The 13,474-nt window shown below is 35.9% G+C and overlaps 2 protein-coding genes across 2 annotated transcripts in view; both read right to left on the minus strand.

Moving 5' to 3' along the window:
* Positions 1–428: 428 nt before the first annotated feature.
* rpl10a (ribosomal protein L10a) lies at positions 429–5,574 on the minus strand. Its single transcript, XM_056463644.1, has 6 exons — positions 5,475–5,574; positions 4,973–5,044; positions 3,424–3,504; positions 2,884–3,032; positions 2,614–2,786; positions 429–646 (listed from the first exon to the last, which is right to left on the minus strand). The coding sequence occupies exons 1-6, from the start codon at positions 5,477–5,479 to the stop codon at positions 476–478; spliced, it is 651 nt and encodes a 216-aa protein (XP_056319619.1). The 5' UTR covers positions 5,480–5,574; the 3' UTR covers positions 429–475.
* A 437-nt stretch (positions 5,575–6,011) lies between these two features.
* The window catches only part of fance (FA complementation group E), a 7,849-nt gene continuing 386 nt past the window's right edge, over positions 6,012–13,474 (minus strand). Inside the window, exons 2-10 of the mRNA XM_056463645.1 lie at positions 11,416–11,980; positions 10,581–10,625; positions 9,394–9,450; positions 9,152–9,295; positions 8,673–8,796; positions 8,492–8,567; positions 8,352–8,418; positions 8,151–8,276; positions 6,012–7,083 (exon numbers count right to left, since the gene is read on the minus strand). Of these exons, the coding sequence (XP_056319620.1) occupies positions 6,982–7,083; positions 8,151–8,276; positions 8,352–8,418; positions 8,492–8,567; positions 8,673–8,796; positions 9,152–9,295; positions 9,394–9,450; positions 10,581–10,625; positions 11,416–11,980 (1,306 nt within the window). The 3' untranslated portion in view covers positions 6,012–6,981. The remainder of the gene's footprint in view (positions 7,084–8,150; positions 8,277–8,351; positions 8,419–8,491; positions 8,568–8,672; positions 8,797–9,151; positions 9,296–9,393; positions 9,451–10,580; positions 10,626–11,415; positions 11,981–13,474) is intronic.

Below are 13,474 nucleotides of genomic sequence, written 5' to 3' on the forward strand. Positions count from 1 at the left end.
TCATTCACTGCATAATCTCATTAAAAGATAGACGAGGAAACCAGCAGACTAATGAGCCCCATTTAGAATCATGGCTTCCACATGAACTAGTGTGACCAAGCCACAACTCTCAGAAAAACCGTTCGTTTCATTGTAATTTGAAGTGCTACATATACACCGTTTTTGTGGCATTAAAGTGTAGCACTTAATTACAATGACACGATTGAGGCTTGTCCAACTTCAAAAAGCATGCTTCACTACATTAAACTTAACCCATGCTTGTGTAGCAATCTTGCATTAAACTGTGGCATTATACCTTTATGTACTAAACCATCTACAAAACTGTTCTCATTTAAAACAAGACATTTGCACGTTTAAAGAGGAGCAGTTGTTCGAGAACATTCAGCATTCATTTGGGGTCATTAAAATAAAGACAAGAGCAGCTGACATTTGGATCAACTCCACATTTATTGTAGAAAACTGAGGAACAGAGTCTCTAGTAGAGGCGCTGTGGTTTTCCCATGGTGCTCTTGATGTAAAGCGCTCTGACGTTCTGCCAGTTTTTCTTCAGCAATGACACCAGGAAGTTGACAGCCAGGTGGATGTTGTAGACCAGCTCTTCCTCGCTCATCTTCACATGACCCACGGCCACAGCCAGACACAGAACCTGATTGAGACAGAGACCACCATAAAAAAATTAATCAAGATCGAAATGACATCAAGAATTGTCTCTTTTCATAATTTGGTTAACTAAACTCTGGCCACAAATTTACACCAGTGCGTTAGGTGCCTGGAATAAAAAAAAAAAAAAAAAGTACAATTTTTTTTTTGGGAAAAATAATACCAAGCCAGCCATGTAAACTACAAAAAGGAAATGAAATCTGGCCATTATGCATGTTACATACCCCATTATTATTTCAATTTATTAGAAGTGTGAACCTACACTGGTCTCACCGTTCGGTTAAGATTATGCCAATGAGCATTTATAACAAATAAATGTAAATATTATCCTGGTTGCTTTGAGCATTGTTGAGAGAGTCGTTAAATGTCTATAAATGATCACGCACTCAATGGTTTACTTTCATTTTCTCCATGCTGTAACTTCAGTGTCACTGAAAGACTTCAAACTCACGCAGTGTATAGTGCAGTTTCTGCATTAATTGCTCACCTCCCTCACCAGTTTTCTACCACACAAGTGTATGATAAATGACGTCAGTACATAATAGGGTTGGGTGATGTCGACCAATTTGGCATCGTACGATGTCTAATGCGAAACATCGTGATGGAGGATGGCGTCATCGTCATAGGCGACAGTGAATTAATTATTGATGAGTTAATTCGTAACAAATTAATTATTTGTAGCCTACCATTTCAACTACCTGTCCCGCATGGTCTTTGTTCTACCCATAACTAAATCAAAGATAAGTTACACAAATACCTGTCAATCACTTTTTCCGCGGGACTCTGGCATGAATAGGCAGTGATCTGTGTTGTTATAATGGAGTCAACAAATTTGGTTGGTAAAAAAAGGTGCACAATCAACAGGAACCAACCCACAGTATCTGAAGTTTTTGCTAAAATGACTAAGTACAAGCGTGAAAGCGAAAGACTGAAGCAGTGTACTGACGCTGTGACACATTACCTGATAGATTACGCTGACTGCCTGGGCTGGAGCTCAGACGAGCGCATGACAGTGTGTGTTGTCACGTGATGTGCGTGTGAACGGAGAGCTGTTCAGAAACGCTAGATGAAACACCAGTGTGGATGTGGAGTGTTTTCGTTCTAAAATGCCATTTTAAAACGAAGACGTATTAGTGTAATCGGGGCCTGCGTGAGTATTTTTCGCGAGCGGGTTTGTGACAGGGGCGGGGCATCGCGATGCCAGCTCAGCATCGTGACATTTATCGGCAATGGCATAGTCTATCGACCCAACCCTAGTACGTAACATTTAGGGTCGATTACTTAACCGATCCTGAATTGTTCACATCTGCGTCGCAGTGCACCAAAGAAACAATTAATTGACATACCTAAAAATTTATGCTTCGACTTCTGACGGTAATCTAATGTGATTTAATCAAACTGATTAAATTTGGCATTTACAGCGTTTTATAAACTATCAAACTGCTATATGCTTCGCACATAGAATTTATTAACCGACCTAAAAAGCAGTTGGTAAATTGAGCTTCATTCATACAAATTTGACATTTAACACAAATAATACAATTATGTAACGTATTTAATGCCATGTAAGCAACCAAGGCTATTTTCATGGCAAGAGCATTATAATTATAAAAATACAATTAAAAATCAACCAACAAATACAAAAAGACTTCAAGTACTAATATATAATTAAACTCTAAATTGAATAAAATAGTGAGAAAAAGAAAAGTTATTAAACTGTTTTAAAGACTTTGTACATGTGATGGTAAAGCATAAATTTCAGTAGTCCTTTGGTCTTGCATAATACACATATCTAACATACTTGACTGGAAATTACGAAAAAAAAATTATGGAAATATTTGCAATTAAAATAAAGTATTTTGCAAAACAAATAATTTCACAATGATTGATAAAACAAATAGACTTGGGTGTGCTTGTGTAAATGTAATTTAGATATCACGACTATAGATGTACCTTCTTCATCTGGAATTTGATGGTGGATTTCACCTCATCCACCTTGGTGCCCAGGTTCTCATTATGGGTGAGCAGAGAGGGAAACTTTCCTGCCTTGTTGAGGCCAGGGCCCAGGATACGAGGAATCTGCTTGATCAGAGACTCAGAGGCCAGGAAAGCATCGTACTTCTTTGCTAAAAAACACACACACAAAAAGTCAACCTAGCCCACAAGCTACAGCACTGAGCACATAAGAGTTATTTACTTGTCCATTTCGGTTCTTAATCTCACCAAGCTTCTTGACCAGTTTCTTGTTCTTATTGAGCTTTTTAAGAGCCTCGATGTCCATGTGTGGCAGTTCAGCGGCCTTTGCTTCATCACAATGCTGCTGGTCTCCAAGAACGCAGACAGAGAACTTGGGCCGCGGGGTGGTCTTCAGCCTGTGAGGGGCAACAGATAATGTTTACTGACCAACACAAGCACATCAGACCCTCTTTGACCCATTTGAGGCAGATCAGGAAAGTCTTACCCACACCACCTTAGCTGGCATCAGGTGTCGATAGCACAGGCATATAATAAAATGGTCGGCTTAGGTATGACGGCATGAACACCATCACCTATAGCCTCCCCTCATGTTTTAAGACCCAGGGTAGGGGTCCGCCTGCTTCACCAGGCCCACTGAAGGGGTGGTTCATACAGACTACCCGAGGCACTTCTCCACTGCCGGTCTTTAACATGCCCATTCATTTTATTTAATAAACCCAAAACTATTCTAGACTGGTAATTCAGGCAGGCAGAGAGAAGGCTGGGCGATACAGTAAAGGTCCGAACCTGACAGTGCCTGAGAAACGCTTGTCCTTCTGAGGGTCGTAGTTCTTCAAGCTGATCTGCAGTTCCACGGTTTCAAGAAACCTGAAATATAAAATAAATTCAATTAATAAAAAACATAAACATACAACCTTTACTTACAGTAGTGTGCTGTTAAAGCGTTCAACCAAAGAAAACATTTTCCTCTGTGTAAATTACACACTGAGGCAGGCCTCAAGTCGAAACAGTGAAGTAAATAAGTAAACCGTAAATAAGTGCAGATCACATCATCTTGAAATAAGCCATCTAAAAGATCCATGCAAGAGTGTGGTGCAAAATTATGCAACTGAACTTGATTCTCTGGTGTTTTATAAGATAGGCGTCAACGGTAAATGGCACTGAGTAAAGCTTAGAGGTAAACTTAGTTTTATATTCGCACATTCGTTTATTCAGAAGTCTCTATATTGTTTACCATGTTACTTTATTACTTTATTTGACTGTGAGCAATGTTGTACTTTGATAGTCATTGGCTGCTAATATGATTTCGCTATTTAGAGTTAGCAAATAATACTTTTATGAAATTATATTATTAAGGGGAAAGTCTGAATGTGCGAATATAAAACCAACTTTACCTTAATGTAAAGCTTGTGGCGAGCCGTTTAATTTGTTCCCAAGTCTCAAGTTTAATAAGCAAAAATGTCAACATTACTAATAACTGTGCCACTATTCACCACAGGAGAGAGCAATCGCTGCTACTGGTAAAAGTAAAACATTTCAGATAAACTGCACATTAAAACTGTGAAGAAAATGCTGATATCCATAGAAAGGGATAGTTCAAACCTGTTTGTATTTCTTCTGTTGAACACATGAGGTGATATTTTGAAGCATTGGAAAACTGTAAATATTTACTTCTATAGTTTCCATTTCCTTCTATGGAAGTCAATGGTTACAGGTTTTCAGCTTTAGTCAAAATTGCATTTTTCAACTAAAAAAAAAAACCAAAAAAAAAAACCAAAGATTTGGAACCTTTAAGTATGTATGAGACGAAAACAGTAAGGTATACTGCGGTCTGGAAAAGTCAAGGTTTTAAATCCACCTAAGTTTTCTGCTATATCATTCCTAAGTTGCATGTAAGATTTATTATTTAAGGTTTTTCCATTTTAAACATGTTTTTAAAAATAATGAAAACCGCAGTCAATGATTCATTATTTAGCCTGCCATGTTTACTACTCCAAAACATTTTAAACGTTAATAAAAATAAAATATTAATGTTAAGAGGGGGGCATGATGTTTTTCACCCAAACATTTAATATATATATATTTTAGAGCAATACTGTCAAACCATGATATTTTTATTCAAGGTTATCACTGTCAGAATGTTACAATGGCTTAACAGCAAGTTCAAAGTTCATTAGCAAAATACTTGCAACTAGACAGTAGTACTCAGCAAAGCAGCAGCGCAAGAGAATTTACTATGAAATGTTAAAATTGAGGCCAACTGACTATTTGAACACTAAATAATGCAAATATTACAATGGTCTGGCATATAATCTCGTGAAAACACCAAACTTACTTTCTCTTCTTGCGACGGGAACCGGCCTGGACCTCCTTAACGGCCTCGTACAACGTGTCTCTTGAGACCTTGCTGCGGGGGGAAAATGTTTATAAGAAAAGCACATTAATTTATTGATTTTTTTTTTTTACTAAAATTCGTTCTGAAAGTATTTAGGGTCCAATGACCGGATGAGCAATCAGTCCGGTGGTTGGATCGTAACATGTCAGCAAAGACTACTTTTTAAAAACAAATATATCTATATAACACAGGTTTATCGCAAACTATAATAGTATAAACGATTACAATTTCACACGAAGCCAAATAATCTTCAGATTGAATCAGATTGCATTTCAGATGCGCGGCAGCTGTCGAAAACTGCTCCAAAATGTCAAGGTAAAAACAACTCTTGACCAGTTCTCTCGACATTGCTGGATAATATATTTGGTAGTTAATTAATTAAGCGATGAATCGTAAGCTATAATATATATTAAACACGTTATATGGGAAGATTTTCACGTGCCTCATTTTGCCGCGATGTCTCTCCTTTCACACGGAGCTCGGAAAAGGAAGGATAAGGGGAAGTTGCGCCGAATATATGCGCCTGAGTACGAAAACACAGACTTCCGGAGCCGCCATGTTTGTTGTGGCAACAGAAAGACCCAAATGAGCAGACTGTATTTTGTGTGTCAGAATTTATCATGTACAATTCTGTTACAAGTACCAGTTAGTCATTCCAAAATAAGTGTAATAAAGAAAAGAAATTACAGTACAGTAACACAGTACCTGTGAAAATTTTGATTTCCGACCCTTCTACTCAAAAGGCTGCATTTATTTGATCAGAAATACAAAACATGCAAATATTCTGTTTATTATCAGTCGAAAACAATTGTGATGCATTTGTGCAAACTGTGATATATTGCCATTCAAGTTCCATTAAATGGTTTTCTTTTTAATAAAATAATTTTAATAAATATAATTTTAATGTATCAAAATCAAAGCCAGTATATAGTTACAAAATTATGAAACAAAATATTTCAGATAAATGTAACTTTGAGTAAAATGTATCAATTTTTCTGCAAAATTTTGAGGCAGAAATGAGTTTTCAATGTTTTAATTGATGCAATTATGTTGAAAATGTAACTTTGATCAATTCTTTTAAATTGCTATAATATTTTACAAATCACAAGATAACTGTTTTTATTAATGAACGCAGCCTTAGTTAGCAGGAGATATCTTTCAAAAACATTAACAACTCTGACAAACATTTCCAAACTTTTGACTGATAATGAACATACATCAACACCTCATGAACATGAACAACACCTCACACCCAGCACACTGCCTCTTTGAACTGTTACCTTCTGGTCGACGCTACAGAGCACTGCGCACCAGAACAGCCCGACACAGAAACAGTTTCTTCCCTCAGGCAATCCATCTCATGAACACTTGATGATAATATTTGTGGAACTAACATCACTACTTGCTATACACTTTTATACACATATACACTTATTCAACAACACACTTTACATGCCAATTTGCACATAGCAGCTGCACATATAACGTTGAATATAATAATATACCTGTACATATACTTGTCAATCTGTATATTTGCACTCACTACTTACTTCTATTTTTTTTTAAATATATTTATTATCTGTTTTTTGTCCTGTCTCTGTAATCCTGTTGCACTGTAGAAGCTCTGTCACGAAAACAAATTCCTGGTATGTGTGAACATACCTAGCAATAAAGCTCTGATTCTGACATTAAACCTATCAATTACAGTAATTCATCTTTAAGCAGTCAAATGTGTCCAGCACAAAGCATTTAAATAATTAAACTTCAGACAATTTCACTGAAAATAACATTTTTAATAAATAATATTATATTTATTAACATCTAATTGTATATTTTTTCATCTCAATACAACAACAGCGCGTGGAACTCTTTATGCATTGAGAAAAATCTACGTGCTGAACAATATCACCCGGAACTCCTGCATGAAAGTGCCATCTAAATCATTTGATTCAAAAGGAAATCCGTTTTAATGCAGCCTGCAGTGATTTCTTAAGGAAGGTTTCATTAAACGACAAGACACTGGAAAGTGTGTGGTGGCATGCAGGATTCACCTGAAACACACACAAAAGCCCTTAATAACCTGTTTCACATTTTAAAAAGACGTTTATTAGGTGCTATCAAATGTCGCATTTAGGTTTGTTAGTACTTATAATTCTAAGGATAATAACATCATATTTTTTATTACAAAACAATGTATAAATTGTAATTTACACTACCTGACTAAAGTCTTGTCGTCGATTCCAGTTGTAAGAGCAACAAATAACTTGACTTCTAGTTGATTATTTGGAAAAGTGACAGAAGGCAGATTTTTCAGATGAATCATCTGTTGAACTGCATCCCAATCATCACAAATACTGCAGAAGTCCTATTGGAACCCACATAGACCCAAGATTCTCATAGAAATCAGTTGTTTGGTGAAAGGAAAAATCATGGTTTGGGGTTACATTCAGGATGGGGGCATGCGACAGATCTACAGAGGGGGTGGCAATATCAACAGCCTGAGGTATCAAGACATTTGTGCTGCCCATTGCATTGCAAACCACATGAGAAAATTCCTCAGCAGGATAGTGCTCCTTATTGACATTATTGAGCAAGTCTGGGCTACGATGATGGAGGAGGCATTAAAGATGAATCAAAAAGAATCTTGATGAACTCTGAGGGTCCTGCAAGAACGCTTTCGTTGCCTTTCCAGATGACTTTATTAATAAGTTATTTGAGTCATTGCAGAGATGTATGGATGCAATCGTCCAAGCTCATGGGAGTCAGACACAATATTCATTCTTTTTCCACTGCACCATGACTTTATATTCTATACTCTACATTAATTCTGTTAAGTGACAAGACTTTTGTCTAAGCAAAGTCAGACCTTACTGTCCTGATTAAATAATTAAAAATCAAGGCATCATCATATTTTATTTTGGTAAAATAAGCATAATCTAGAGACTTTTGCTTCTCATATAAGCCACTTCTGATACCAAATGATCAACTAGAAGTCAAGTTATTATTTGTTGTTCCTAAAACTGGGATAGGCGACAAGACTTTTGTCAGGTAGTGTAGAGGTTAAATGTTCTGTTTGGGTGATTTTAAAAAAAAGACTAGTTATTACCATTATACTCACATTGGACTGATACTTGGTCAAAATGCTCAGCAGCATCTTGGCAAACTTCATCGATTTGCTGAAATGTGGAGACTGGCTGCAAAGATGCTCAGCAAAGAGACAGAAATCCTCTTGACTCAACTCAAGCTGTGAGGATAGCAACAGTTATCATTAACATACAGCTAAATCACTCTTTAAGATCCAAGAGATTTCCGAGATTACCTTTGAATCCAGCAGTGCATGAATGACTGATAACACACCCTCATCCCAAGACGCTCCAAGTGCTGTCCTAAGATTTGAATGCAAATTAAGCGAATACTAAACTTCTTTCGGAAAGCTGAACTGTGGTAATTCAGACATACCGAAACACAAGAAGTCTGTGATGAGGCTCAAGGCAGTCTATCACCAGTCTACAGAGCAAATCTGCCTGGGCGCTTCCTATGGAAAATAGAATTAAAGTTTAATGAAAAATCATAGAAATTAAATGTGAAAAATAAACCACAATATGATACTCGGGTGTAAATAAAACAAATGTAACCATACCAAGTTGACCTTTCTGTAACAGTGGCTCTATCAGAGCCTGGCAGGTGGGTCTGGGGTAACGAGAGCAGAGAGACGTTACAGCCGTCACCAAACAGCGAGAGGCCGGTTCTGCAAGAGACAGAATCTGAGACAAGTGGTTGTTATTAAGCGTAATGATGGCAAACTTCACAAATGTACATTTAAAAGCTAAATTGAACTCATTAGATGTAAAAATGTTATTAATGTACACCACAACAAACCATAACAGGAAATATATAGATGCTACAAAACTTTAAAAGTTTGGGGAATGTGAGTTTAATAAATGTTTTTTGAGGTTCACCAAGAATAAAAAATACAGTTAAAAATAAAGATATTATGGACTATGATCATTCAAAAATAATTAATATGATAATTAATAAATAAATAATAATAATAAAAATAATAATAATAATCACAAATTTCTTCTATTAGTTGATAACAATAGATTTTTTTACATTCACCTTGTTGAGCAGCAGGTGTGTGATAAGAGCTGAAGCGGTGCTGTGACTGAGGTCAGGGGTCAGTTTCAGCAGACAGCTGCAAAACTGAGGTAAACTCTGCTCAGACACTTCAGACAAACACAGCACTGAACACAAAACCTCCACCTGAGAACAGACACAACAAATCCATACTGATGCAAACTTTTCAGGGGCAAGAAAGTTAAAAAAACAAGCATTTAAATTTGAACTGAAGCACCACAAACCTCATTGGGGTCACATTCATGGAGTACTTTCAGAGCTGATACAGAGCTGTCATCCCACTGCAATGGACAACAAAAAAACTTTTGAAAATATAATTTATATAAATCATTCTTGCAATGATTTGTTGCATACAACTGTTCATTACTCTGTTGTTATGATGACAAAAAGGTCACATTTTAGGCTGGTCTTCTAAGAGTGGTCTGCAATGTCACAATTACTGTGATTGCTAAACAAATTACAGTATTCTAAGCTAAATATAAATATTTCATATTTAATCAAACATGACCGACGCAGTGGCGCAGTGGGTAGTGCTGTCGCCTCACAGCAAGAAGGTCGCTGGTTCGAGCCTCGGCTGGGTCAGTTGGCGTTTCTGTGTGGAGTTTGCATGTTCTCCCTGCGTTTGCATGGGTTTCCTCCGGGTGTTCCAGTTTCCCCTACAGTCCAAGGCATGTGGTACAGGTGAATTGGGAAGGCTAAATTGTCCGTAGTGTATGAGTGTGAGTAAGTGTGTATGGATGTTTTCCAGAGATGGGTTGTGGCTGGAAGGGCATCCGCTACATAAAACATGTTCTGTATAAGTTGGTGGTTCATTCCACTGTGGCGACCCCGGATTAAAAAAGGGACTAAGCTGACAAGAAAATGAATGAATGATTGAATGAATAATCAAACATTTTCTACACATATGTTACGTTGATGTGTGTATTTATATATATATATATATATATATATATATATATATATATATATATATATATATATATATATATAATAATATATAGAGTACACACAAAATTATGAAATAAACACAACCTTTGGTTTTGAATATGATTAATCGCTTCACAGTACCACTCTGTTACAAATGATTTATGATATAAATTTTAAACAACTCAACAATAGATTTATTTAGTTTTATGAAACTATGAAAAGTTCCCTCAGGTGTGAAAGCACTTTTTATGTATAACGATTTTCTAGGAATATATATTTATTTATATAGTCATATTTATATATATAGTATATATTTAGTCACACCACCCAGCCCATATATATATATATATATATATATATATGTGTGTGTGTGTGTGTGTGTGTGTGTGTGTGTGTGTGTGTGTGTGTGTGTGTGTGTGTACTCTGTATATTGGAAGATAAAAGACAGCTACATGTTCGCATGATAAATAAAAACATTTCTTACCTCGGACTCTGCATCTAATAATTCTTTAATGACAGGAAGAGCAGCCTGAAAAGGGAACCCAAAATGTGTGCATAAAATCTGATAACAACTTAAACTTTTAAAATTATGGCATAATCAAGCTTTTATTTAGGTCAAAAGATTAGAATTTATAATAACCCTTTCATATTAGAATATATTTAAGAATATAGAGTAGAAGTCAGAATTATGAGCCCCCCTTTAAATTTTTTTTTTTTTTATATTTGCCAAATTATGTTTAACACAGCAAGGAGATTTTCACAGTATATCTGATAATATTTTTTCTTCTGGAGAAAGTCTTATTTGTTTTATTTCGGCTAAAATAAAAGCAGTTTTAAATTTTTTGAAAAACATTTTAAGGTCAAAATTATTAGCCCCTTTAAGCTAGATTTTTTCGATAGTCTACAGAACAAACCATCGTTATACAATAACTTGCCTAATTACCCTAACCTGCCTAGTTAACCTAATTAACCTAGTTAAGCCTTGAAGTGTCACTTTAAGCTGAATACTAGTGTTATGAAAAATATCTATTAAAATATTATTTACTGTCATCATGACAAAGATAAAATAAATCAGTTATTAGAAATGAGTTATTAAAACTATTATGTTTAAAAATGTGTTGAAGAAATCTTCCCTCCATTAAACGGAAATTGGGGAAAAAAATAAACAGGGGGGCTGTATATAATTTAATCATGTGATGTAAAGTTGAACATTCTGTGGCCAAGACATTTTTTATAATATTTTTTCTATGGTGTTGAAAATGCAATTGTCAAATTATGAAAAACAGGTTATATACGTGTCTGTGGAATATCCACCTTACCTTCATGTGGTCTGGCAGGTTTTTTGAAAAGCCTAACAGATCAGATCGAGCCTGTGACACAGAGCCAGCGCTCTGATCCATCTCTGATCTTCTGATTTCAGCTTCCTCCTCTTCAATCATTCGCTCTTCATCTTTACTTGAAGAGAAATCCATCTTTACCTTTTTACTTTGAGGATCTTCCTGTGTGTCTTCATCAAGATCCATTTTGTCGCTTTTCCTTTTTTTCTGGGATAAAACTGACATGTCGGTTTCTTCACCCTTTGCTTCCAGCACCTCGAAACAGGATGTCCATCCTCCCTTTACATCAGTATCCCGAAATCTTCCACAGAGACTCTTCAGTGTTTCTGTACAGTTTGAGGACAGAAGGGTTCCTTTCCTAGCTCCCTCAATATCTCTTTTGAGCTGTGTGATTAAGGCAGAAACCCATTGTTTTTCTCCGTCCTCCTTAGACAGACACTGGAGCAGATGGAGAACACTGTCTTTAGGATATCCTGGGTGAATCAGGTGCAGAAAGCACAGCAGATTCCGCTTAAATACATCAGAGAAAACACAAGCCAAAGGTTTCCTGTAAAACAATAAAGTAATGAATGATCAGATAAAAGATTTCAGATTTAACTCTCTTATGCATGTGTATTGGTCTTTAACTTTTTTTAATCACGTTTTCTGTGACAAATGATTGTATGTTACTGTATGCTATGAAGATGGTGTTCAATTTTGGTGTCTGCACTTAATTAAATTTATAAAGGTGATTTGATTTAAAATATTAAATAAAAAGATATTCAGTCTTGTTTCAAATAAATTATTTTATTTTAAAAATAACTAAGTACAAAATCTGAATGAAATGCATCATTCAATGTAACATATTTATGTAAAAATTATACAATAATTTATGTTATGACCAGTATTTATTAAAATATATGACATTTATGGTTTTAATGATAGTGGCAAAGATTTTATATATAAATTAAGTATTTCAATGTGTCACCAAATGATTCTTGTTCTATATACAAATATTGTTACACTTGAGCTAATTTAGTAGGCGTCATCAGTAAGTCATGGTTAAAAATACTTAATTAGAATTTATACTAATATTTAGAAAGATAATTATATACACTACCTAACAAAAGTCTTGTTGTGGATCCTAGCTGTAAAACAACAAAAAAATAACTTGACTTCTAGTTGATCATTTGCCAAAGTGGCAGAAGGTAAAATGTTCTGATAAATAATGTTGAACTGTATCCCAATGACAACAAATACTGACGACCTACCCGCATGGGCCCAAGATTCTCACAGAAATCAGTCAAGTTTGGTGAAGGAAAAATCATAGTTTGGGGTTACATTCCGTATGGGGGTGTGCGAGAGATCTACAGAGTGGATGGCAACATCAACAGCCTGAGGTATCAAGACATTTGTGCTGCCCATTACATTACAAATGACAGGAGAGGGCAAATTCTTCAGCTGGATAGTGCCCCTTCTCATACTTCAGCCTCCACATCAAAGTTCCTCAGATGCTGGTGAAAGGTCAAGGTGCTCCAGGTTTGGCCAGCCCAGTCACCAGACATGAACATGAGCGTGTCTGGGGTAAAATCGAGGAGTCAATGAAGATGAATCCAAAGAATCTTGATGAACTCTGGAAATCCTGCAAAAAGCTTTCTTTGCCTCCAGATGACTTTATGCAGTTATTTCAGTCATTGCAGAGATGCAGTCGTTCAAGCTCATGGGAGTCATACACAATACAAGTTCTTTATCCACTGCACCATGACTTTATATTTCATACTGTCCATTATTTCGGTTAAGTGACAAGACTTTTGTCTAAAAGTCAGACCTAGAGGTCTTTGCCTTTCATATAAGCCACTTCTTATACCAAATGTCCAACTAGAAGTTATTATTTGTTGTTCCTAAAACTTGGATAGGCGACAAGACTTTTGTTAGGGAGTGTATGTGCATCACAATTGTTTGAAAACCATTTAAATCTTACAAAGCCAGTCACTGAAGTATTAAAGACAGGCATTTAAAAAGGTACTAGTATGGCTTTAGCAGGTGGAAGTTTAAATTAAAC

Source organism: Danio aesculapii, chromosome 8, assembly GCF_903798145.1.
Source record: "Danio aesculapii chromosome 8, fDanAes4.1, whole genome shotgun sequence".
In the NCBI taxonomy this organism is placed as follows: domain Eukaryota; kingdom Metazoa; phylum Chordata; class Actinopteri; order Cypriniformes; family Danionidae; genus Danio; species Danio aesculapii.